This window comes from Sabethes cyaneus, chromosome 2, assembly GCF_943734655.1.
Source record: "Sabethes cyaneus chromosome 2, idSabCyanKW18_F2, whole genome shotgun sequence".
NCBI lineage: Eukaryota > Metazoa > Arthropoda > Insecta > Diptera > Culicidae > Sabethes > Sabethes cyaneus.
The window spans coordinates 198,931,236-198,958,980 of record NC_071354.1 but is presented as its reverse complement, the minus strand read 5'-3'; the positions used below and the strand labels follow the sequence as shown (position 1 = coordinate 198,958,980).

At 40.3% G+C, this 27,745-nt stretch overlaps 1 protein-coding gene across 2 annotated transcripts in view; it reads right to left on the bottom strand.

Moving 5' to 3' along the window:
- Window positions 1-5,041: 5,041 nt before the first annotated feature.
- LOC128733979 (uncharacterized) overlaps window positions 5,042-27,745 on the bottom strand; it is a 53,247-nt gene continuing 30,543 nt past the window's right edge. For both annotated transcript variants that reach the window (XM_053827914.1, XM_053827915.1), the window contains 3 exons: window positions 10,272-10,503; window positions 8,022-8,287; window positions 5,042-7,956 (listed from right to left, as the gene is read on the bottom strand). In XM_053827914.1, the coding sequence (XP_053683889.1) occupies window positions 6,327-7,956; window positions 8,022-8,287; window positions 10,272-10,503 (2,128 nt within the window). In that variant the 3' untranslated portion in view covers window positions 5,042-6,326. The remainder of the gene's footprint in view (window positions 7,957-8,021; window positions 8,288-10,271; window positions 10,504-27,745) is intronic.

Here is a 27,745-nt window from a genome sequence, read left to right as displayed (position 1 = left end):
AGTGCGCAATCGCTCATAAAAGTGCTCTTCTATCGTAGTCTAGTGTCTTCGGCACACTTATTGCTTGGAATATAACAGAAAACTTCAAGGCACACATCCACATGAGATATGCGAAATGATGACGTAGGACAGAAGATTCAGTTTTAGTTTAGTTTTCAGACAATTTTCAGTTTATTAGAATTATTATTTTTTTCTGCGGGGTTGGGTTTTGAACCCGGCTCCTCGGCGAAATAGGCGTGAATGCTAACCACTCACCGGGATAGACCCCTTAAATTAGAATTATTGATATGGACATCTTCGGTGCAATGTTTTCCAATATATTGTCCACCAACAGTTTGATCACCCAGTTGCATTTACATACACTTTGCTACGCATGGTAAATGTTTTACTTTTTTAGGAAAAACTCAAAGTTTTGAGAAAATTATTTTTACTATCAATGGTCCAGCAATGGTATGAGAAATGGTTGAGCAAAATAATTTAAAAGGAGAAGCTTTTAGTGAGAAGATTGGTAAACTGGATGAAACTAGGAAGTATTGATATGAGGCCAAAAATATATTAGATCGTTCAATGGCATCTCGATCTCCCGATCTCGAAAAGATCCGGCGAGAAATTCGAGCGGCTGAAGAATAATAGTGCCGCCGGGAAGGACCGACTCGCGGTAGAGCTCTACAAAAATTGCCAAGAACCTCTAGCAACAGCACTTCACTGGCTGATTTCAAAGATTTGGGAAGAAGAGAAACTACTGGAGGACTGGATGGAAGGCGTAGTCTGTCGCATCTACAAAAAGGGAGACCGGCTAGACTACTGTAATTACCGCGGCATTACGCTGGTCAACGTCGCCTACAAGGTGTTCTCCCAGATTTTGTTGCGTTGTCTATCTCCAATAGCTAGAGATTTCGTAGGGCAGTATCAGGTGGGCTTTATGGGGGACCGTGCTACTACGGATCAAATTTTTACTCTCCGACAAATACCCCAGAAATGTCGAGAGTACAACGTGCCCACGTATCATATTTTTGTGGATTTCAGGACAGCATACGATACAGTTGAACAAGAACAGCTATGGCAGATAATGTACGAGTACGGTTTTCCGGACAAACTGACTCGGCTGGTCAAAGCTGCTCTGGAGCGAATGATGTACTACGTGCGTCTTTCGAGTCCTTTCGAATCGCGCAGAGGGCTGCGGCAAAGGGATGGACTGTCCTGTATGTTATTCAATATCGCTATTGAAGGTGTGATCCGGCGAGCGGGTATCGAAACGAGAAGAACGATCTTCAGCAAGAGTAGCCTTCGCAGACGACCTCCACATCATTACTAGAAACCTTGGGACGGCGGAGGCAGTTTACGCCAGACTAAAAACGGAGGCTAGGGTAGATAGGGTTACAAATCAAAGCGTCGAAAACCAAATGTGTGGTAGGAAGAGGCTCTAGAGAAAGCAACGATTGCCTCCCACGGACAATGACTATTGTTGGTGATGAACTGGAAGTGGTTGATGAGTTCGTATATTTGGGATCTCTGGTCACCGCCGACAATAATACGAGTAAGGAGATCCAACGACGCATTCAAGCTGGAAATCGAGTCTACTTATCCCTCCGCAAGACGTTTCGATCTAGGAGCATACGCCGCCGCACAAAGCTGACGATGTACAAAACGCTAATAATACCGGTAGTCCTCTACGGACTTGAGACAGTAACTTTGCTTACGGAAGACATGCGTGCACTTGCCGTTTTTGAACGAAAGGTTCTGCGGACTATTTTTGGCGGATTACAAACGAAAAGCGGAGAACGGCGGAGGCGTCATCACGAATCACGAGCTACAGGCACTGCTTGGAGAGATTCCCATCGTACACCCGGCGAAAGTTGAGAGACTACGGTAGGCCGGCCGCGTCGCAACGATGCCGGACGACTGTGCAGTGAAATCCGTTCTCTTTCAGAATCCCACCGGCACCAGGAATAGAGGGGCCCAAGGTGCTAAATGGCTCGACCAAGTTGAACCCGACCTGCGTGTGTCGAGACGCTCAACGAATTGGCGACGAGTGGCCCAGCACCGAGTACAATGGAAAGAAATTCTTGATACTGCAAGAGCCACCCCGGCTCTCAGTTGCTAAAATAAGTAAGTAAGTGGGTATTAGTGCCCACAAAACATGCATGGCGACATTTTTTGCAGGATATTTTTCAGAGCTAGTTATTTCGGTCCGCCTGTAGTTCTACAGAAACATGAAAAGGTTCTTCTAAAATTATTTCGCTTACCGTTTTAACTTGTCCGTCATTGATGTTCCACATTGTGTGATCCTTAACATCAGTTAGACTTTTTTAACTAAGTGCTCTTGTAGTATAGAAAGCCTTGAGTATTGTGAGTAAACTATACTCCGGTGGGTCTTATAACCGGCCACGAAGCAAAGCTCTTTTACGCAATATGATCGGACATATTTTTGAAGTATGCTCATGACAGTCTGACCCGCCTTGATCAACTCATATATTTGCAGCTTGAGCTTGAGTGACTCTTTTTTCTCACTTTATAGAGAAAAAACTACGAATCTACACTTTCTGAATCCGAGTCTACCCGAACCTGAAAATAAATTCAAAAAGAAATTGCAAATAAAGATATATTAAATCTACAATTTATCATCAGTAAATTGTTCCTTACACACATAAAGGCTGAAGTTATTGGAGCATCTTAGTAGAATACGAAACCTAAAAATAAAAAAATAAGAAAACTTATCCAATTTAATTCTACTATGTGTATTTTATTCAATGACAGATACGTATTTCGAACTCGAAAACAGACACTGAGGAAGCCTGCAAGTCGTAGGCGAAATACGTATCTGTCATTGAATAAAATACACATAGTAGAATTAAATTGGATAAGTTTTCATATTTTTTTTATTTTTAGGACACATAAAGGATTTATTTAGAAGTTGAAATAAAACACGGAAAATTTGTTCAATTTTTGTGTTCATTGTCTTTACAAATTTGGTTGGAAATTTTATACGATTTAGGGTCAGTGAGAAGACAAATCAAACTAATCACAAATCAATCGACATCTGCTAAAAAGATGCACATCCTTTTTAGGTAACTCGTTTGGTCATCAAAATAGTTTGGATCTTTTTTTGTTAGATTATAGTCACTTTAACAGTATGGGTCATATGTGACTTCTACGGGTTGGGATTTGAACCCAGGTAATCGACGTGAATGCAAACCACTACGCCGGAACTGATCCCTAGTTTGGAGCTGACATGACCACTTATTTCGGACTACTATAACGGATATGCCAGCTGTACAGAGTCAACTGGACCGTTAGAATGTACCTTTGCAAAGAAGGGGGAGGGGTCCAAAATAGGTTGATTACCCTTCAACAACCATCGTCAGAGATATCGTACTGTGCAAATATCGGCTGTTACTTTCAGCCTTTTTCAGTGCTAGGTGAGAAATAACGATCTGAGTGATCGTCACTGAGAGAGCAATCTGATAATTTCATAGGCCTATTATAGGTAACCCAAGGATGCCGGAATGACGAACAGGTCGGGTCACGGGATAGAAGTTCTGTCCCACGTTGAGCTAGGTTAAGAATAAATTTGAAGAGCCAATGCAATGCAATGAGACCTAAAATGCAATATATCTGTTTTACCGCTTCCTTGTCTTACTTTAGTGACTTCGGCTACGTGTTCTTCAAAATGGATTACTAAGTTTATTTTAGTTGTAAACTTAGACTTTTTCACATTGGCTGCACATACTTTCAAGTTTTACTCTGATTAATTAGTCAATTTTGTCATTTTTAGTGGACCTTAATCTATTTTTGATTGGTTATTTCTACTGGTGTAACCGATATCTTAACCAAATATTGTTAATTTTGAAGTTAGTGTGTTACCATCGTATCGTATTCAAGAACTTTTCTTTTCAGATCTTCTGTTTTCGGAGTGAGTATTGTAAATGACTTTCTTTGCTGGATTTTGCGTTTCTTGTCAACAATGGCTTGAATGGTACTTCTATTATTGCATTTTAGTTTGGTCGCTTTACTACTGAGACGATTCCATACGGTGGATCATATGATGGAAAGACACCATTTTGTGTTAAAAAGAGAGGTTTGACGTGCTTGGTATCACACTTTTAGTAATGTTGGGTTTCCTATAAATTTCAAATTCGAAACTTTTAAATATTCTTATCACAACGACGTTTAGTAACGGGAATCTGCCGTTCTGCTCTACTTCGAATGTAAATCTAATGTTCTTATGAATGTTTTATTAATATCTTACAATTAGTCAAGCTTTTCTTTAAAAATATTATCCACATATCGTTATCGGCGGTTTGGCAGGAGATTGTTGACCAAACTCGTGACTTTAAATGTCATGACCTTTAAATGCGGTCAGGCATATATTAATATTTTTTTGAAACGATGATTCTACAATTGATGAAGGGACGGTAAGGGAAAGATTACAGCTTGGTTCGACCCATGCACCTTCCAGCATTGGACAAAAGATAGGAGTCACAACGACAACTTGTTAAGCATAGCTACCTATTACCCCCCCCCCCCCCTTCCTTTCCACCCTTCCCCTTCATTCCCGGAAAAAAATCCTTCTTCATTACTTTCCTTTACCGTCCCTTCATCAATTGTAGAATCATCGTTTCAAAAAAATATTAGGAGATTGTTTTCATTCAATTTATTTTCTATATTTGCCATGAAGTGCTCACATAGAACCGGTGAAAGGGAGTTCCCCATGGGTGCCCCTTTCATCTGTTTAAAAAAAGAAAAGGACTATCTTCCAAGCCATGACCGATTACCATTTATGTGCTTTTCAAATTAAATATATTGCTCTACCATCTCTACTCATTCGCCTATGAATGATGAATTATCATCAAAACAAACATCAGTTTTTTGTTCACCTCTGATTCAGCCTTTAACACATTAACTCTATGTATATGAGGACCAGTAAAGGGCCGTTATTTCACAGCTTATGCAAAGGGTTTCGAAGAAATAAATCGGTATCTCATGGAATAATCCATTTTTAAGTAGCTCTATTTCAAACGAGAAATTAAAAACTGCATAGTTGTAACTCCGCTGCTGCACTAATAATTTACAAGTTTCAGTTATAGTAAGTCAAAATTACGTTTTTTACGCACTACATGCCTAACTTAACTGACACGAACGTGCCAAATTCTAAGGTTTCGCATTCAATCAATAATTATGTTTTCGCACTTATCAAACGCACTTATCACACTGGCTCTCTGCTACAGCTATAGAGTTGCTTAAACGAAAATAATAAAATATTTTCCGCTCTTTATCCTTTTTTTTTGCTCTGCACAAACGATTGTTTTTTTGCTTATCTTAAACTATCGTCTCCGCATAAAATGCCACATTTTTTCTTATGATTTATCTTATTGTTGTTACTGAATGTCTCACCGTAATAATGGTGAAAAATGTCTGCGCTTTCTTTTTGTCACTGATAGTAGGTTCTGGATTTACTGTTAACGCAAAACCTTCCTTGGCACTACCTTCCGGTTTTCGAACTTTTGCTCTTCTCTTTAGGATTGATTTTATGACAGGATCGTTATTGAATCAGTAAAGGGTGAAACATCTGACTTATTGAAACAAAGAAATAGGCTTGTATAGCACTGACAACTGTTTTCTGTTGAATGAAATAAAGCGATCCACGCTTGAAGTTTTAAAATATTGAAAATTTGGACAAATTTTTCTTTCTGAGCCTTCTTGCAGAGTCTCAGATATGATTAAATATTAACCCGAAAATGTGCATGAAAAGTTAAAACTTTGTGAAACAACCATGCTAATCTATGGTACGAGTCGCATCGATTGCAGCAACTAGATGCTGGCACAAAAAGAATTATCTTTATTTTTATCGTTTTTAAGACACACTCACTGGTTCTATACTGGGACTCCAGTGAGTTAAAGATTCCTTCGAAACGTGGTCTGTTGAATCAGACCATTTAAAAACGTTCAACTAAAGAAAGACGAAAAACGTTCAACTGAAGAATGTTGCACACCTGCTGTAATAATAACTAGGTAATAAATCTAGCATATTTTTCTCCGAAGTACTCAGTGTAATTTATCAGCCTGAAGAAAATGAATGGCTCTTGAGTTGTACGGGTTTATCACATTGAATCTGTTCTCAAAAGAAAACAATCCAAAATGTTTGGCCGGAGGTTTTCAACGAGTACTGTCGCAAACATACAAACCGAATGAAAAAAAAACTATTAGTTTATTCTGGGACTTTAGAGTTCGTCCAGCAAAGTTGCTTCAACTCAAAACTAGCAAAGCCAGACCTTAGATTGCCATCAGCAGATCCTATACACCTACGTTAGAGGGACCCTAATAATCTAATCAAACCGTTTTGGTGGAGGCAGCAAGTTCTCGCTACTGGCGCTTAAATTCGGTAGCGATTTGAAGAGCTTAAGTCGATTGGTGCTGCACTGACCACTGTCGCCGTCGCCGTGCGCGGTAACTGCAGCAGCTGCTGTAGCGGGCGGTGCTGCAGCAAAATGTGATGCAGACGGCTGTGGCTGGTGATGGTGGTGATATTGAGGCATTTGTAGGTGACTTTGAGCGCTGGGTTGTTCTAGTCTAGGGCTGGAGCCGAACGAAGGAGCCGGCCGCCAATTGACGGTTGAATTCGCCGGTTGACCTAAGCATGGTGAGGAAGGATCATCCTGGTAATAGGAGGAGGATGAATGCTGGGAGATATTACCAAGTGACGGTTTTTTATCACGTAATCGTTGTATGTTGGCGATGTCCAACTCGAGCATTTCTTGGATATTGAGCTCAAGTGGATCGTATGGAGATGGTCGCGGGGTGGGGGATTCCTCGTCGCATTGACTATCGAACTGAATGTCGGTGGTTTGGATGACGTGACTAGGACTGTCCGTTGTTGCAGCTGCCGGAAGCATATGGTGATGATGATGGTAGTGATGCGGTCGTTGATGATGCTGAGTGGAGTTTGTTGGACTTGCTTCGTAGTCTTGTGGCACAACGGGACCGAGAAAAGTTGTCATGTCGTATATGATGCTTTTCGGGTTAAGGAGTAATTGATCTTTGGTAGGACTATACTCGGCAGGTTGTTCGCTTACATAACTAAGTGCTTGCTGTTGTTGTAACAGTTTAGTGTCAGAGTATCGTCGCATGTCATGGCGTGATTCATCCTGATTGTAGTTCGTACCACCCAAAACGGTCGAACGGCGATTGTACGATTTTGTAGGATGTGTCATTAGCTCGGAGCATGATGAAGGGTCGTTGAGGATATCACGATTCTCCAAGAACATCGCTGAGTTAGGATACCGTGCAGCGCTGCTCGGTCCCGATGGCATTCCTGTACTACTATTACTAACACTACTCAGTTCTGCATTCTGCGGCATTTTAAACAAATTTAAATCGGCTGTCTTAATGCTACTGTTACAGCTACCACTACTTTGTTCGATAATACTAGTGTTTTGTTGCAACTGTTCCTCCTCGTGAGCGGGGTTGGACGAATCGGAGATTGCCGAGTAACGATGCGTTGCTACCACTACTCCACTACCACCGCTGCCGCTTCCTTCGCATATATTATGCGCTGAGTCATGGAATGGTAATGGTGTCAAGCTGCCACTACCTTGGGGACACGGTTTAAACGACATCTGACTGATATCGTCTAGTGTCCAGTCCCGATCGTAACTGATCGAACTGTTCTCGATGTTTGCAGCAATAATCTGTCCCTGATGATTTATTTGTAACTCACATGCATGTCCCCCACCGCCGGTTCCAATAGACCCCATGAGCTGGTGATCGAATCCACGCATCATAGGACCTATTGTTACCGAATTATTACTAGTGCTGCTCCCAGCTCCACCACTACCGCCATGCCCGACACCAGTGACACTTCCGGCCCTGGCTGCCGTACGAACACGACGAAACTGTTGCATCACGGGTGACTGCGGCGGATGAACTTTCTCCGGTGCATTCTGAATCAACAATATCCTAAAAGCAAAAAAAGCGATGAAATCTGATTTCAATCAGTGAAAAATGTATGTCCCGTTTGTCACCTGTTTCTCGCCCGCCACCTATTGCATAGATTCAAATACTGTTTGCACTGGATGTACATAAAAACCACTCCACCGGTCAAGCCGACCGTAACGACAACCAACTTCGTCCAGAAGGGCCACCCAATCAGTCCCCGGCGCACTTCCTCGGCAGCCCGTTCAATCAGCACACACAGCGACCAAATCACGCACAGGGCGGCCGCACAGTGAAACAGAACCGCGCAAAACAGCCGCCTCCTTTCGACCCCGGACATCTCCAGGCTGCGCCACTGTGGTTGCGTCGTTGTCGTTGGTTGTTCGTCCACCAGCAGCAGCACATGTAAGGGAAAAAACGAGAACAAACAGACACATTCCGGTAAGTGATTAGGATTATGGGGCATTGTTTCAGACGTATACGATTCCGCGATTGGTTATTTGTACAGTGGAAATGTGATAATGGAGAATGATTTTCTACGCGACCGCAGGTGTTAAATACAGATCGGGTCGGGTAAGCAAAAGGTGAGATTGACATGTACATTAATCTCTGGATGACATTTCGACTTGATCAACGTGCTTTTACATTAATTTTATCGTACAGATAAAAAATAGCGCGGTATGTAATCAGTTGATTAAGTCACGAGTTGGTTATTGAATATTCTGGGGTCTTCGACACAAGGCATTACAGATTAATTCTGCCTTAAATAGACAATCTACAGTAAAAATGTGAAGGGTTATACTGACTGTAAGCTAGAATACAGAGAGTCGTTCAACCGACAAGGATTTACTTATTTAGTATTCATAATGCTAGTTAGCATGAATGGGCTTAGTTGCTGTTTTGAATCGAAGCACACTGGTCCATACTTTCCAAAATCGAATCAAAGATCACTCACATCACTTTCAACACTGTTGCCTTACAAGACTTCAGTTTAGCATATATTCATATCCAACCAAACAACTGCTCCAAGTAAGCGGACCATTGCGCGCTTTCGTAGTGGATTTACTGTCAAGACATCATGTTGATCTTTTCCGAAAGGAAACAAGTTGTTGTGTACTTGCCATTTTTCGGAAATAAAATCTGAGCATTTTTAAATTCCTCATGGAATTGCTGTGCATACCTATTGCATATTTTTTTCAAATTAAATTTTTTCGGTATTTTAATTTGATATAATTATATTTAATTATAAATAATTATATTTAATCAAGACTTGTTTTTCATTTCATAGTTTACAAACTGTATAAAAATAAGTGTGCACGGGAAGTTTTGGGCAACATATGATAATTTGTACAGTTGCAGCTCGGTATTCTTCTGTCGTTCCCAAATTTCAGAAACATTACTTTCTGCTAAAACCATTAATATTTTGCCACCCCAAGTGAGTGGTGTGAATGTTTTCTACGCAACATCGCTTCCATGCAGCTGACATAAAACAGATTTTTAAATTGATCGGATTACTTTCCTCTTGCGAGGAAGAGCATCTGACGCATCTTGAGTTGATATTTTTTCAGATAAAATTCTCAGCCGCAATAATTTATTCGCTTATTTTTTCCGGTTCGAAATTTTTAGCCACAATAACTTATTCGCGGACACAAATAAACAGCGTCAAGGAAACATCTGCTCTCGATATCAGACAACCTTGACGGTTTTTCATAGATATAACAGCCATAATTATTAGTCAATTCATGCGCCTTAAGCATACATTCCAGCCGGATGATAACCGATTTATTTTGAAGGTAAAATGTTGCTTAACAGACCAGATTGAAACAAAGTGTCGATAAATGTATCAATAAAGATCCAATCTTCCGAGGTCATTATTAAATCATGATTTTCTTCCACGCGGTTTTGGCGATTAACACTTCATGTGTCATCAAATGAACCAGCCTAGAATGAGCGAAATTCCATCTGGTTTCGCAATCCAATTTCGGTACGGAACTTGACTTCGTTCGAATAACTTTCAGAATCTGCAAAATAAAATTGGTTTGGGGACGTTTTTCAAAATTATCTTACATGTTTGAGCCGAAGAGTACAAAAGATTCATAAATTTTACATAATTTCCAGACTGAATAATATTCACGAATTCACAAATTTTTAAGGAAAGTTTTCAGATTGACCTTGTTCAGATCAATCCACAATGTGCGATAGTGTTCGACGATTCGCGTGTATTCTATTTATCTACTGATTAGATGAAATTCACCATAAAAATACGGTCCTACGGAATGTTACGGGATAAAACGAAATGCAACCGCGCTTTGATTGCTTGTAAATCAGTAGGAAAGTACCTCGTTGAACGGTTTTATTTTGGTGTGCATAATGAACGGGAACTTGCACAGCTCGCAGGCGTTCGTCTCCGATGCGGTCAGCCATTGCTGCAGGCAGGTTTGGTGTACGAATTTCAAACTCCCGGAACAGTAGCACGGTGTGAGCAATGGATTCAGTGGGTCCGACTCGCAGTGACAGATCCGGCAGATATCTCCGCTGCTCTGCGATGCCTGGCTGCTGCTGGAGCCGTATCTGTTGGGATTAAAGAGATGAAATTGGTTAGTGGATATTTAGTAATTAATTGAATCAATAACTGTTACAATACGTGAAGCTAGTCAGTCATGATGCCGTAAATCATTCTGAGGCAATTCGATAAACTCTGTACTAGATGATGAGGGTATTGGATAGCAACAGAACGTCTTTAGGCATTTAGAATCTTTGTAGCGTTGAGCTATTAAAGTGATGAATTGGAGCTATCGTGTATTTATAGGTACATTAAAATCAAGCGTAACATCCATCACGGCCTACTCCATTATTTTAGATATTTGAAAATATTAGATTCGGATTGACATTTAAAAATATCTGTTTCGATACCAATTTCTGTAAGGTCAGGAATAAAAACTAAGGTATAAAAGGTTGCATTTTGCTGCCTTGAGGAACACGGTAATAAACTGTGACGAAAAACTATCGCAACGCATTCCGTTTCAAGATACTTCATACGGTGATTGTCTTTTGTTAGCTTATTAGCTAACATGTAAACATTAGCACTGAATTTTCTGTTTAATCACCAAAGTAATGAGAACTATCAGTTGGCAGCTATAGCAACCTCTAGATTAGTTAGTCCACCTTCTTCTGTTGTATGGATATTTAGTAGAAGTTTCGATATCATCAGGCTACCGATCACGTACGTGCCCAGTAGCATCGCCTTATTGGTGTTCCTGCTTATCGCTTTGTTTGTGTTATGACGTTACAGCTATCCTCCCCCGCGTTGAACCGCACTGGATGTCGAACGTGTTAAACGAGAAATAAGCGTACAGAAACAATCCTGGTTCCCTGGTTCGCGTAACAAGATGGTGTGATTTAGTTTGCTGTGCAAAGATCCATTAGCAACTAGAATTGAAGACCTAACCTAGCTGGCTAACAAATCTAGTGAAAAGAGAATATGGCACGTTCAACTCGTGGCAGTCTTAGCATCGCTTAAATATTTTCACATCATGCATTATTTTCGTAACAAATAGGGTAAATGTGTCATCTTCGGGACTTTGCTTTATAAGAAATCTGATCGTCTTCTGATAATATTACCATTGAAAAGTAATAATTTGACGAGCATGTTACACTGCTAGGATTTACCGATTTATCATCATGAACAATTGTATCTCTCTCATACCTTTAACAAACCAGCTACATGATTGCTTCCCCACAAATACGGTCATGTCCTTCGACGTTGTGTCGTTCCCATCCGCGTCGTTCGGTCCCTCCCGTTTTATTGGTAAACAGTTATAATGTAACGTAATGAATACTAATAGCCGCTCATGTGTTGGACAACAACAATGCATAAGCTGCCAGTTTGGTCATAAATCTATATTTTCTATTATATTTGCGCCAGCCGTTGTTGCTGTTGGCAGCTCGAACGGGTGAAAATCGATTTGGTTGCTATTCGGAACTCTCCTATGACATCCCGAAGTTCGTTTCATGTTTTCAGGCAATTAATATAGCGAGAGAACTTTCAGACAGTTGTAGCACGCTGCTGTGTACGATGTTTCCGACATCGCAGTTATTATGGGCCCGTATATGATAAGTATGTAGCGCTATGACACATGCATAAGGCCACACCAGAACATGTCTTCTTACGCATGCATAGTTCCGCTTGTATGCAGTAAACAGATATGCGATGATAAAATTACTATGTAGGTGGGTGGTATTTTAGCGCACGAATTGTTTTCGTGATTTATTACACTGCGAGGTTACGTTTACTCGCACGGTATAGTTTATTACTTGACAAGAAGATCCGCCAGCTGCTATCTGCTACAATCGAAATAACAGATAGGCCAACAACATTTTCGATAATATTTGGTTGACAAATTTGCCTAAATTAGAGTAATCTAAGAGATAGCGAGTGATTGTCAGTTCGCGCTGAAAATACAGGCATAAATGGGAGCGCAATATGTCGTTGAAACTGTTCAACATTTCAATGGTAATTGCTGGAGTCAATATTGAAGGTTTCAATATGAACGTAGACGATAAATATGTTAAGGCAGTCTAGACTCTACACTTAATGGAATATATTCTCTGTGGTAGTGCTGTGCGTTTCTTTTAATGTGCTGATTTTTCCCAATAAACTAAAAAAAATAGCAAAAAATATCCACCTATTATTGGACAACCCTCGTGCGTCACCGTGGGATATCTCTTGTGGTCCGAGCTGGAACCATTTGACCCAACTTTGTTTTCAACTGGTGCAAGTTTCGTCAAAATTTCCACCATGTTGCGGAGCAGTACAAAATGGAACTCGAAAGACATAAAAAAAAATTGCAAATACACCTGGAAAATGCAGTGTGGTCTGCATCGAAATTGCCTCAAGTGCTAAAAATGTCAAAATCAACAGTGTATAATGTTTTGAAGGGTTATAAAGAGAACCTAGGTGTGGAAAGGGGGTAAAGAACTTTCAAGAAAGCCGGAACTAGGGACTTGGTCTTTCATCACTTCCTCAACAATATCATCAAGTGTATACATGGAACAATGGTTCAGTCTTTCCTAGCCCTAAATTACCTCAGTCGTTGCAAGGTTCCAAGTTATGATATAAAAAGTCATCTGCAAAGGCTAGAAGTGAACTCTTAGAAGCTACTCTTAGTGAAAATCGTGCCTCTCGTGGCGATGCCCGTATGTCGGATAACCTCCTCAAGAGCGATGTTGAATAGCATGCAGGATAAGCGTCACCTTGTCTCAACCCTCGCTGTGTCTCGAAGGAACTCGAGTTTGTCCCCGAGATGCGCACGAAACACCTCACTCGATACAATGTACCGCGAACGCAGGTAATTGCGATTAGCTCTTAATTCCGAAAAAGTATTAAATGGTAAATAATAATTTTTGTTGTATAATTGCTTATCCAGCGCTTTTTTACTGAATGTTAGCTGTATTATGGCTGAATAACTGCTTTTCAAATAAAATGTTTGTTGGGTGGCGTCACCCGAGCGAATTTAACGAATACGAAGCGAATTTATTTTGCGCAAGCATCTGGAAAATCCTCAACTATCTTATCGAGACATCGGAAAACAACTCGGAATCGTGCATTCAACTCAGATGCTGACGAAGCCGCATTGTCTCATCATGGATGCTGAGACTTATGCCAAGGCGGACTTCCTGCAGCTTTCGGGGCTACTGCTCTGCACCGCCCAGCGAAATAAGGAAGCAGAAACTTTCAAAGTTTGCCAAGAAATACATCATTTGGCACGCGATCTGCTCATGTGGCAAACGGAGTGCTCCGTTCGTGACTACCGGGACTGTAAGCGGGCAGATCTACCTCAAGGAGTGTCTACAGAAGTACGGATGCTTCCTTTGTTGAAGCAACACGAGGGCCCCACGACCTTTTGTCCGCATCTAGTTTTTTGTGCCACTCTTTATAGGATGTCCTGTAGTGGTTCGAAGCCAACGGGGTTACTTTCGTATCCAAGGATATAAACCCCTACAACGCACCGTAACTAAGGCCCATCGAAAAATACTGGGCTATTATGGTCAAATTTGAGGAAGACATGAAGAAAACGTGGAGTTCCGTACAGAAGAAGCTCTAGCCAGATGTTGTACAAAACTTTATGAGTGGAGTTAAGCGTGAGGTGCGAGCATACGGTTATGGTACTGAAGTTGAATGAAATAAATATGCCAAAAGCTTACTAATGGGTTACATTTTATTGTCTGAAAGGTTGGAAAGGATCGGTCAATTAGGTAATTTTCTACAGCGTTTCTTCCGTAGTTTGTTTTGTTTTGTCAGTTTGATTATGGCGCAATTTAATGAGGGATACCCTTTAAACTTACAAAGCATAACGCAGTTACAACTAGTTGAGCCCGAATCTTACGGTCCTAAAAATACAAATGTCTGTTCAGAATTTCGAAAACTGCGAATACATTCCATTGATCAGTGTTTGCGAAGATATTCAATCTCTGTTTTTTTTTTCTTTTACGAATAGGGAAATCTGCTGAGCACCTTAGAGGATACGGTACTATCAGATACCTGAGAAGACAACTCAGGGAGTGGGGTTTAGGTATCCCGACCCCCTAATGGGGCGTGAGGATCTCGACCCACTAAAACCCTACTCGAGTCTCCAGCCTCAATCCCCCCTGGCACCACCTTATCGGTATTACTTCAGGGAGAAGTGGTATTAGTTCTTTGAGTTCTTATATTGCATAATATAGCTCTAAGATGTTGTACATAAAAAAGTCATAGCCGGAAACTGAAACAAATAGTTTTTATGGGCGTATTGGATTTTATATAACTCAATAAAAACTTCTGGCTGTTTGCAACATTTATGTAGTCTGATTAGAGTAAAAGGCTGCTTAGAAAATTCTTGATCGTTTTCTATCATTAAACTAATTTTTTGAAATTTTGCGACTTGGTTCGGTCTGATTTAATACTGACCATATAATATCGCGACAAGCAATCGAGTTGAGCAGGCGAGTCTAGCAGTCGAATCAAGCAATCGAGTCAAGCAGTTGGGCCGAGCAGTCGGGTCGAGCAGTTTAATCGAGCAGTCCAGTGAAGAAGTTTAGTCGAGCAGTCATTTAAGAGTTTAAGTCGAGTAATCCCGTCGAGAAGTTGAATCGAGTAGTCCCGTCGAGCAGTTGAATAGAGTAGGCTAGCCGAGCAGTTGAGTTGAGCAGCTGAGTTGAGTAGTCTAGTCGAGCAGTTAGGTCAAGCGGTTCAGACGAGCAGTTAAGTCGAACAGTTGAGTCGAGCAGTTCAGTTGAGTAGTCGAGTCAAGCAGTTGAATCGAGCAGTTAAATCGAGTTGTCGAATCAAACAGTTAAGTCAAGCAGTTGAGTCAAGCAGTCGTGTTGAGTGGCTAAGTCGAGCTGTAGAATCAAGCTGTCAGTTGAGTCGAGCAATCAAATCGAGTAATTTAGTCGAGCAGTTGAATCGAGCAATCAGGTTGAGCAGTTGAGTCGAGCAGCCGATTCGAATAGTCCAATCGAGGAGTTGAGTCAGGCAGTTCATTCGAGCAGTCGAGTCGAGCAGTTGAGTCGCGTAGTCCAGTCCGTAGAGCAGTGGAATCAAGCAGTTGAATCGAGCAGTTGAGTCGAGCGTCGAATCGTACAGTTATATCGAGCAGTCTAGTCGAGCAGATAAATCATGCTGTCCAGTCGAGCAGTCGAATCGAACAGTCCAGTCGAGCAGTTCAATCGTGCAGCTAAGTAGAGCAGCCAAGTCGAGTAGTAAGTCAAGCAGTCGAATCAAGTAGTTAAGTCGAGTAGTCCACTCGAGCAGTTAAATTGAGCTGTTCAGACAAGCAGTCAAGTCGATCTGTCCAATCAAGCAGTTGAGTCGAGATGTCGAATCGTACAGTTCAGCAGTCCAGTCGAGCAATCAAATCGAGCAGCCTAAACGACTAGTCCAGTCGAGCAGTCTAGTCAACCAGTTGAGCAATCGAGCAGTCCACCGGTCGACAAGTGAGGTGACTGAGAATACAACCCATTACTACGAAAGCATGACGTCCCTGGTTTTAGTTACTGATAAGCCTCTAATGACGTCCTGTCAGAGACCTGTTTTCGGTGCAGACATAAGCCTCTTATATAAATAGATAGATATATAGATAGAAAGAGATAGAGAGAGATAGAGATAGAGAGAGATAGAGATAGAGAGAGATAGAGATAGAGAGAGATAGAGATAGAGAGAGAGAGAGAAAAGCAAGAGATCCAAAAAGAGCTAGAATCTAGAAAAAGCTGGAGATCCAAGGAAGAGCCACAGAAAATTCATAGTCATAGAATAGAGTCATAGAAAATTCAGAGAAGCAGCCAGCCAAAGAAGAACCAGGGAAGCTGAAAACCAGAGGGCCAGAATGATGGACAACCCGTGAGCCAAATTGATAGATAACCAGAAAACCAGAGTGAGAGACAACCACAGAGCAGAGCCAGATTGTCAGAGTGTTAAAGAACCAGAAAGAACAAGGGAGCCAGAGAACCGCAGTAAAAGAGAGTCAGTGCGAGAGAGCCCGAGAGCTAGAGAACGAAATCACCAGAGAGCCAGGTAACCAGACTGACAGAGATAGCGCAAGACGTATTAGCAAGGGAAAGGAACGTGGCGGCTCCAACTCGACGTGATAAACGGCAGACTTTTGCATGTAAACAGCTAGTCTAGCGGTTTCCTATGATCACCAAAAACATGTAGGATATCCCTTAGTCTCAAGTTCAAACAAGAGACAGCGAGTGAGGACAGCATACGCCCCGACGATTGAGTTAGTCGAAGGCTGCAAGAGTTTACTTTTTCGTATCGCATCTTTGGAACTATGAACATCGTCAATATTATACCAAACATTTTCTTTATTTTTTATCTTTCAATTAGAAGTAATGACATGCTGGGTAATATAAAACATTGGACGACATAAACTTCTTGCCGTCTGGCTGATAATTTTTAATTTATGACATTTGACATTCATTTTTAACTGTAGGAGCAGCATTCAGCATAAGCTCAAGTTAAGCGCTTTAGATTTAGATTGCGGGACTGTCTTTCAAGCTAGACTTTCGAAACAGACAGATTTTCAAGATAGACTGACTTTCAAGACAGGCTGTCTTTCAATACAGACAGCATTAAAACAGGCTTACTTTTAATTGAAGCTTTTTAAAAACAGACTGAATTTCAAGATAGAGGGATTTTCAAGAGAATAACTTTCAAGACAGATAGAGACTTACAAGATAGACAGACTTTCAAGACAGACTGTCTTTCTAGATAGACTTTCGAAATTTCGGACAGATTTTCAAGATAGACTGACATTCAAGACAAGCTAACTTTTAAGACAGATTCAACTTCAAGACAGGTTCACTTTCAAGACCGACTGACTTTCAAGACCGACTGAATTTCAAGACAGACTGTCTTTCAATACAGATAGCATCAAAACAGACTTACTTTTAAGAGATATTTTTATTAAGACAGACTGACTTTCAAGACAGAGAGAGATTCTAGACACACGGACTTTCAAGATAGACAGACAGACAGACTGCCTTTCAAGACAGACAAAAAGAAAGACAAACAGACAGACTAACTTTCAAGACAGACTGAATCTCAAGCTAAACTCATATCAAACAGACTTTCAAGATAGACTAAATTTCAAAATAGGCTGAATTTGAAGACAGAAAGAGACTTTCGAGACAGAGACAGACGGACTGGCAAGACAGATAGACATACCAACTAACTTTCAAGATAGACAGACAGACTGATGCACTGATTTTCAAACCAGATAGACATTCAAGACAGACGGACTTTCAAGACCGACTGTCTTCCGAAACGGATAAATTGACATTCAGCAATATAGACTTTCGAGACAGATAAAAAGACAGACTGACTTTCAAGACAGAGAGGCTTTGGAGACGGACTAATTTTCTAGATTAAGACAAACCTACATTCGAGACAGACTGCTTTACAAAGGAACTACATCAGTCATATTCAAAGCGGATAGAAAAACCAAGAGGATTTTTATTGTTGAAAATAAAAGGGATCCTAAGCAAAGCAAAGCCTAGGTGCTAATTCCGTTATCGAAATTTGACCTTCTGTTTTTATACGACAGACTTCGCAACCAGCTGTTAGAATACAGGACAGTACGGGGTCAGTGCTACGATCCTATTGACTCTAACAGCCTCTCCCATCCGAGGTTCGAACATACGACGACTGGCTTATCCTCGAGGCCAACTGGGAGGCAAGGGATCCTATTACGAGCAATTTGCATCATCTTTTTCTAACATTCGTTTTGCTAAAAATCATAGATATTTTTTACGGAATAACAAACATAGACATATGTACCGTGCAATTGGCTGTCAATGAAACGCAATGCAATCAAAAAGACGTATCAAAAGTTTTCTAATTATAGACTTCTTCGGATCTACGTCAGCAAAAAAAATTTATTGGATAAAAAATGTCTCGTAAACACATATATTTATTTTACCGGTGAGGAGTCAGGTTTCATTGAGACAGTGTGTCGCTTGATCATAAAATCTGATATTTTTAATGGCAGATACCGTTTCGCCATAATGTTATTTTTAACTGTTTTATATTAGAAGGTTTCCAACAAAAACTTATATCTATATATATTTTTATTCCCAGAGCACTTCGTACGAACCCGGATGTACAATTTATGTGAACAGCATCGTTTCGCAAAGCTATCGCAATGCCAACCAGCAGTTGCCAGCCCTAAGCCATAATCTAGCACGAAAGCATGCCATCGACCAGATACATCTATCTAATGGCTTTTTAGATGCACTTTACACCACCATGGATGGTACATCCTACTGTCGAATCGATTTATTCCAGTTACATTATAGATACATCACACACAGCTGCACACAGTAAGCCCCACATGTGTCAAAGTGCTCTGCTTTCGGTGACCTAGTTTCCGTCCGCCGCCGCGCCGTTTCGCCCGGATTAATACATTAACAGGAAGCCAGCTGAGGGCATCAGAACGATCAACGGTTTCTGCTGCCGGCGGCGGTCGAAGTCGCGTCGGATGCCATTATCGTGATGAATGGACAGAATCGACTGACTATCCGATTCCGGCATCCCACATGGGAACCCAATCCAACAGCGAACAACAACACAATTGCCGGAGAGAACTCGATAGTTAAACCGTTGAATGGCTTCTTCCTTGCTGGATCAACTGGCTGTCAGTAGCTAGCTAGATAGCTAGCTTGCTAGCTAACTATCCAGCGAAGCGAGCAATCGGTAGACAATGTGCTCCACTTCGGCGCCAGCAGAGGCTTCCCAATTCCGGTATGAACCATAAGAGGATTAGGGATTTCATTCGGTTTCTAGCAAGTGGTTCTGTTCGGAGGGCCGTGTGGTATTGTACAACAAATAATATCAACTCAAAGGAGAATTGTTATTTAGACAATAAAGGCTTGATTAGATGTGTTCTAACGAATTGATCTGCTTTCTGGGATTTTCCACAAGGAGACAACGGTGACAAAAATAAATCTTTATTACCTGGTTGACCTTTCCAGTCTGTTATCATTATTAAATAACCGATAAAAATAATATTGAAACGATGAAAGTTGGAACAAAAACTATACTTTCAAGATAAATGCCGTTCATACTGTTCATAATTTTCAATTTGATTGTTAGAACTAATTCTTATAGTGAGTAGACGCAATTATAGCAAAGAACTATATTAAACCCAGAAACTTGAAAGACTTGGAAACAAATGACATTTGAAGTTTCAAATATCATCCATTAATTAGCTAGGACTATTCAGACACATTCGTCAGCAGCTAGCGATCGTTTATCATCGTATAATATTGCCGTTTGACTATGCAATTGGCTGCTATTTCATTTGACGATTCCGTTTCCACAAAATGTCTATTTCCGCCGTATTGCGTCACGCTGGAAGCGGCTGCCATAGAGCCATCGAACCCTTTCACGTCCACTCCACGCAAATATATTTGGAGTTCAGCTGAAAATTTTGCTTGATGAAATTTTTTTCTTGAAAAAGTTCGTGGTCTATCACTAGTTGAGTAATTTGAATAATCCTATTTATCACATTATTTCGATATTATGGCAATTGACAAACAATATCGTGTGACATTTTCCAATCTAATACCGGTAGCGCAAGTTATCGGCTAATTGCTCCATTATCTCTACATATCAATTGACCCACAACCGGTTGTGGCAGAGGTACTTCCAAGTATTATTACCTGATCGTATTGTAGAATCCGGTCACTACCGGCGCGGCGTCGGAATTATTATTAGGCCTATACATATCTACTTTGTACAGGAACGAAAGTTCCATCAAACGGGTAAGTAGTTAAGCTACTTAGTGCGGAAATGACGCCAATTAAAATGAGTATTTAATGAGCCACCAGCAAACCAAGGGTTGTAGAATTGCTTAGAACAATTGCTGTTGCATGTCTAGTGAGCAGGAAGAAGACATTAGCTTCTTGTGTCTGCTGGTACTTTCGGCAGGCTTCTAATTACAGACTAAACTCTCCGCTTTTGTGTTTCACAAACATGAAGAACTAATTTATTATCGCGAAACGAATTTGCTAGTATAGTAGAAATAGTGATTGCTTTAGAATAGGGAGAGCAGAGGTAGGCCCAAAATATAAGTAGACCGAAAAAAGACGTGCCATATAAAGGGTGTTCACGGTAAAATGGCAACACACAAAATTAATTCGCAAAATTCGAGTTTTTATCCGATTGTCATCAAACTTTCAAGGCATCAAATGAAACGATTAAGCTTAGTTTTATCGTTTTTATTATATTAAATTTCACCTCCGTATACGAATGTCGGTACTTTGCCTTAACCCCATCCATTGCACAACCTCAAAATCGACATGGTTTGCATATTGTCCCATACTTTTTTCATTTCTTCAGTTGTTTTGATTACTTTAGGATATTTCAGAAGATTCTGTTCATAACAGCCTAGTATTTCTCGACTGGCCGCAGCACCAGTGCATTTGAGGGGTTATGATCTTTCTGCACGAAATCGACATGATTTGTCTTATGCCACTCCAGCACGACCTTTGCACAATGGCAAGAAGTCAGTCGTAGGACAGTTGTGAGACTTCAGAAGAGAAAGAAATCGCTTTTGGAGACACTCTTTCAAACACACCTGTCTATGTTTATGGTCCCTGGGATCGCGAAAGGTGTACAGGGATACCTCGATATAAGACAATTTATAATTTCAAAAAGTTGTCTTATATCGAGATTGTCTTATATCGAAACATGATTTTTTCACAAAAATTTGGCATTAGCAGTCACCAATTTTGCTCTGTGTTGTGTGTTTATGTTTTTTGGACTATTTAATATTGTTTGAGCTATTAGTTGTTTACAATTTTTAGGATTATTTCGAAATAATGAACAAATTTATGGCGCCGCTTTTGGAATGGAAAATGTGCTCTGGTGTCGTTACCAACTATGTCAAAGGGATTTGTCTTATATCGAGGTAAAAACTGTCTTCTATCGAATTGTCTTATATCGAGGCTGTTTTATAACGAGGTTGTCTTATATCGAGGTATCCCTGTACTACGCTTTCCACATGAACAAATTTCTTGCCAAATCAAGAATTTCTTGTTCGACATTTTCTGTTTTCGGAGGTTCTCTGCAACATCAAACTTATCATTTGCAGTAGATAGAATTTGGGTTTCCCAACTTTTTACCGATGGCACGATGTGACAGATTCTGATTTTCGAGGTACTTGTGCAGAACTTTTTCGCGAACGAGCTGTTCTTTCAACAGCATTTTTCATATCTTTTCGTACCTGATAAAAAGACTCACACAGTATAAACAATGCACATTGAACATTCTCCATGCGAATTTTCAGTTCAACGGTTCAAAAGTTAGAGCAATTTGAGTGTGTTGCAATTTTGCCGTGGACACCCACATTTGCCGTGGACCACACATTTCGTACAAACCACGTTGAACAGTTTAGCAAAAACAATACAGGTGTTGAGTCAATTTTTTTGTATGTAAATTTTCCTATGCATGTCATTTTTTTGGCTTTTGAGTTTCATAAAATGCTTACAACTATTGATTCAACTCCCTAAAGTTAGAATGTTGCTTTGTTACAATTTTCTACACAGCAGATAATCGAGATCTGCAGGTAATCGATTTTTTTTTAAATACACAATAAATTGGACAATACAATGAAATAAAAAGCGTAGCTTTGAATTGAATGTTTATTCCAATTAAGAAACAATTTAGTTTCCACAATAAAGAATTAGCTGACTGGCGGAATCATTGTTTGAAAGGGTCTCTCACGAAATGTAATATAATTTTACTGAATTTTAACGTTTTTGGCGTAAGAGGACGTCTTTATTTTGATTTTATTGTAAAGTTTGACAGCCAATAGTAGTAGATCCCAAAGCCAGCGAAGAGGTCCACGGTATCTGGCAAGCGTTAACAAATAGACTGATTTTAGCAATTTTTCACGCGATTACCCTGCTACCAGGTAGTGAATCCACATAAGCATCGCTAATCGTAATATCCCTGTTGTGCACAGAAAATTGACAGCGTTATCAGTTTTCAGTTGTTTTGTGCACCAGCGATAGAGAAAACAGTCAAGCAACTACGTTCGATGCTTTGTTCGTACTGCCAGCAATACCCCGGAGCAAGGAATATCGTGAGGCACTTCGTGTCCGCCGAATATACCGAATCGGCATTTATAACATCCTCTCTCTCTCTCTCATGGCGAAAGGCGAGAGCATCGAACGGAAGGCCCTGGTTCCAACAGAATAAAGTACAGAAACGCTGACAGAGAAGAGAGTACCTCATCGTTCCACGCCTTGGGCCGGAAGGTCTGAGCAACCGACCAAACGATGAAGACGCACCTAGCGGAACAAAATGGACATTTTTAGACGGAAGCGTCAGTCGTGACAAGCCGTGTCTGAGCAGCAGGCAATCACGCAGAAGGAGCGGATGAAGGTGCTGGCTAAAAGCGTCTTTGCGGCGAAATGCGAATGACCAACGCGGTAAGCGATGGTGTCAAACATATCTCCCACAGCAAGTTCCCGAAGAAGGTCATACTGTGGATGACGATCAACGAGACGGGAATGTCTAAGCCACTCTACTTTAATAATCTCGTGGCAAAACCGAAGAAGCAGCTGATCGCCAAGGTCATGAAAGACCTGCAACGCACCATGGGCAAAAACGAGAGAAAAAACGGACGCAATTAAGATACGGCCTGCAGGCGTATAAAATATAGGTGATCTTATGTAAAATTTTCCGGAGAATCGCGTGGTGCTGACCCCTTTTCGGTTTAGCATCGGGATGTACCCCATTTTGTTTATGACGTACGCAAGACGTAGTATAAAATTAAGCACGTTGTATACTTTAGCCGTGACTATACCTGTGTATTCTTGAAGACCTTAATTTGGAGTCGATAGTAACGCCTACTATCCGCCGGAATAAGAAAATAGCTCAAGCAGGTGATTCAAATAAATTTCAAAGATGAAAGGGCCAAGCGCACTGCCTTGAGGTACACCAGACGATATGTCAAATATTATGAAGCATGCGGAATTTACGGTAATGATAGCTTTGTGGTCGGCGAACAAATACAACAACATAATACCAAATATAAGTAAAGCTATTCGGTGAACCGGCTCTTACGAAAAGGTAGGGATTGATTGATGAAAAAATATACACTAAAAATCAGTGGGGTTGTATACAAGACACGACCGCATAGGTGACACAAAACTACGTAAGTTTCTTCGTAGTGATAGTAGCACGCATCCATGCATGTAATAATCCGATTCTTCATGTATACATACAGCATACATAGGATTTGTTTAAACTTCAGGTTGAGAAAATCCGATTATTTTTAAACTAATGGGAACTAATGTTTAGAATTGGAACAAACTTTTGCTCATATTGTGGCGCTCTCGGTGGACGGATTTGGAAGTTCTTTGCGCCCACGTGTCTGAACTTTTGTTAGCTTCACCTGTTTTTTTTGACATTCTGCAAAACTACTGTATTTTGTAAACAAACATCATGGAAGCCGAAAGAAGGGAAAAAATTGTGCACAGTTACTTGGAAAATCCATTTTGGTCTGCACCTAGGCAAGCTAAACAGCTGAAATTGCCCAGAAATACATATAAAGAAACATTGACGACGATTCGGAAGCCTCAAGCTAATCATCGGAGTGGAACTTTCGACCGGAAACTGCGTGGTAAGATTTTGAAGACTATCAGGAGGAATCCCATTCTGTCATACCATGATTTGGCCAGAAAATTCGGTGCTGCCCATATTACCGTGGGGAGAATTCGACTCCGAGAAGGAATCAAGTCGTATCGAGCTAGCAAACAGCCAAACCGAACCATAAAACAGAACAGTGTGGCCAAAATCCGTGCTCCTAAGCTATACGACCGGGTGCTAACCAAGTTCGACGGGTGTCTTCTAATGGACCAGCATTTCTACCTGTTCTAGTGACTTGCCTGTCACCGATAATACGATGGCAGCTTCGAAGTCAGTAACCGTTAAATATCCCGTTCCAAAGCGTCGGGCCGATGAAGGAGCCTTGCGGAACTTCCGACGTAAAGTTTTTCATGGTTCACTCGTTTACTGTCCCAATAGCATCCACAGTAGACTTCCCTCTCCCAAACTGCATGTACTACAGATCGTGTTCACCTTCCGTGTACCTCGCCAGTCTGTGCAGGATAATCCTCTCCAGGAATTTTTCCGCATGTATCCAGCAGACATATCGGCCTATATAAAACCGGATCTCCCCTAGACTTTTCTGCTACTAGCACTGGTTTTTGGATCTTTCATCAGTCCGAGAAGCGATCATCTTCTAGGCATTTTTGTCGCACTGTCCTGAACATGTCCACATACGCTTGTTTCGCAGTTTCCGGGGTCACATTAGGAATTGCATCCAGACCGGGCGTCTTCTTCCTATAATTCTCTACCTGCTAATTTAGTTTGATGGAGATATTACAGAAATGTTCCGATTTTGTAAGCCTCATGTTGAATTTTGGGTCGACAAAATGGGAAAACTGACAAAATCGGGAAAAATTTTCATTTTTTTTTTCAAAGTCTTGAACTTAAGACCTTGCAATATCGAAGACTTCTTCTAAAAATTAAATGTTAACCCTCAATTGGTCAACCGAAAGCTCAATGAACCGGGCACAGCACACTGGTCCAGAACCTTTTTGGTGCGCATTAGCTCCGAGCGGGAAAACTTGGTTTTAGGTTTATGGAACCTTTGGAGGAGTTTCTTGAAATTCAAAGTTCTATCGTCCAGCGGAATACAAATTTTGATTAATCCCCAATTGGTGATTAAAAGTGTTACAGAATATTATTATAAAAAAAAATACTGAGGACAGTAACCTTCTATCTCTTCAGCTAAGATAGAAAAATACTATTTCTCATAAATGAAAAATCGTTAAAATCAGTTTTTCTTTTTTAGCTATTTTCGTAGTTGTTGTATGACTTTTTCCTGTTTTACAAAGTTGTACAAATAATAAAAATACACAACATTGCTGAATATAGTATACCTCTAACTTCGCTTGCTTAGGAACTATAGAACTTTTACTTTAAAAATACCCTAATTTTGACGCCGAATAACTCGCAAGAAGGCATCATTTTATTCAAAAACTCTCCCCAGAGAATCAGAATAGTGTCAAGCAGGCTGAAAAATATTACAAATCATGTTTAAAAGCACAAAAGTTAAACAAAATTTATAGGCTGACAAAATCGAGATAAAAAGTTGATAAAATCGGAGGTAGACAAAATCGGAACATTACTGTATTTAAATTTTCATTTTAAAGCATCAAGTTTCGACTAACGCATCCCTATCGCACGGAAATCAAAATCGGTTCTAGTCTAGACAGCGTGTTACATAATTAGGGAAAGTTTATTGCATAATGTTTCCTATAATACGCATATACATACTGAGAGTGCATGAAAACAAGCTTGTTTCTTTCATCAAAACTCCGCGACGGTATTAGAATTACCTGGAAAAGAAAAAAAGAAAATAAATTAATTACACGCTTCAGTCGCAAAATTCGTTAATTAGTTTTAGATACTGTGAAATTCAAGATAAACAAGGCCGCTAATCGAAAAACAAACAGGTACCTACTAAATCGCATCTTTCAATGGTTCCCCCCACTCCTTAGCAGTGTTTGGTTGGTTATTTTTCGACTGAGAAAATGAATCAAATTAGGAACCGTTGTTACAGCAAACAGTTTTTGCTTCTAAAGTAGCAAACAACACAGTAAGGAAGCATCAATCACCATGACATAAATGGGCCATGAATAAATAATATTGTTCTGAACAGAGACATATTCAAGAATTCTTGTGCCTTTATTTGGCAATTTGTTCTACAGAACAAAGGTCCAGAAACATTAGACATTTGCTTCAGTTAATATATGATTGAAACATTTTACAACTAATTATGTTGGTTGGTATGTTATGAATTTTCAGAAAAATAAAGCTTGTCTACCAAGCTTTGAGAAATCCATTCCCTGTGTTAGCCAGATTCTTCCAAACGGAGAGAAAAACTTTCAGGATGCGAAATTTATACTTTTTCTAGCTTCTGTACTGTTGTAACAAGAGACAACGATACAATAAAAACATCGGTGGCTGGTACACAAACACAAGCACTTATCACTATGCTATGTTAGGTTGCACATCAGCAATCATCCTGCTGACGGGCTATAAATTTTGTTTTATCGCTAAAGTTTTTTTTTGTGAGAGTGATAAATGTTGTGCCTGGTCCAACTTTATGTCTTGCTAGCAAAAAACAATGTAACTATGTATGCTAAAACGACAAGGCAATGATGAGAAATTAAACAAATTTTCATACACTGCCGGTAGCAAACCATTGTTGATCTTGTGCTGACGTTTGTGCCACTTCTTATCTTCTATGACAGACAGATTTGCTCGATAAGGGTCGTCCAACTTCTGATCCTTTTAGCAAGAGTAACTAGTTACAACATTCGGTTGGGCGTCCTTCGTTCGAAAACTGTAATCTTGGGGTTGATATCAGTCCACCGTCTACATCGAACGCCTGCTTCCTTGTATTGGAATTCGCGAAAAACCCCTGACAGAATTGATAGAAGTGGGTTTTCCACATCCTGTACATGTGACCCAGTTTTCCTGACGACACAATGTCTAAATTTTCTAGGCGGGGGCGGTTTACCCGGTAACCGATTGCGTTACATAAGTTTTTTTTCCTTTATGATTTCGACAGTTCTACTCTATACATATTGACTTGAAAAAAAATGGATTGAAACATGTTTAACCAAGCTGATCCGCATGCCGGTACAGCAGAATGATACTGGAATCTAACTAGTTATATGAATATGTAGCAAGTGGTCGCCGACTCGCTGATTCCTCAAGCGGAACACGCTTTCTGTAATGACGGCTGGATATGTTATTGCAATTGGTGACGTCTGATAACCGCACGAACGAATAACCGAGCAATCGATGAAGGCCTGTAAAAGACGAACATATTGTGGGTTCGACTAAAAACAGCTTGAAATATCGTCGATTGATTGTTTTATGAAAACTTGTAAGTAGTAATAATTGTATTGGGTTGTTTGACTGATCCGTCAACAATGCATAAATAGTAAGTAGTAATGAGATTTGACAAGAAGCTTTAGCTTGGGAAACGAAAAAATTTTTTATCGGAACGATTGCTACACCGAAACCATGTGACAGACATGGTCTTTTATTGTCAAACCGACGAGGAAATACAATTGATTTCACTACCCACGAGTATGGTTTCCCTCTTCGTCACGTATGTGAACTTTTGATATATATATATAGAATATGCCATCCTACAGTTTATCGACATTATCCCACAGTTTA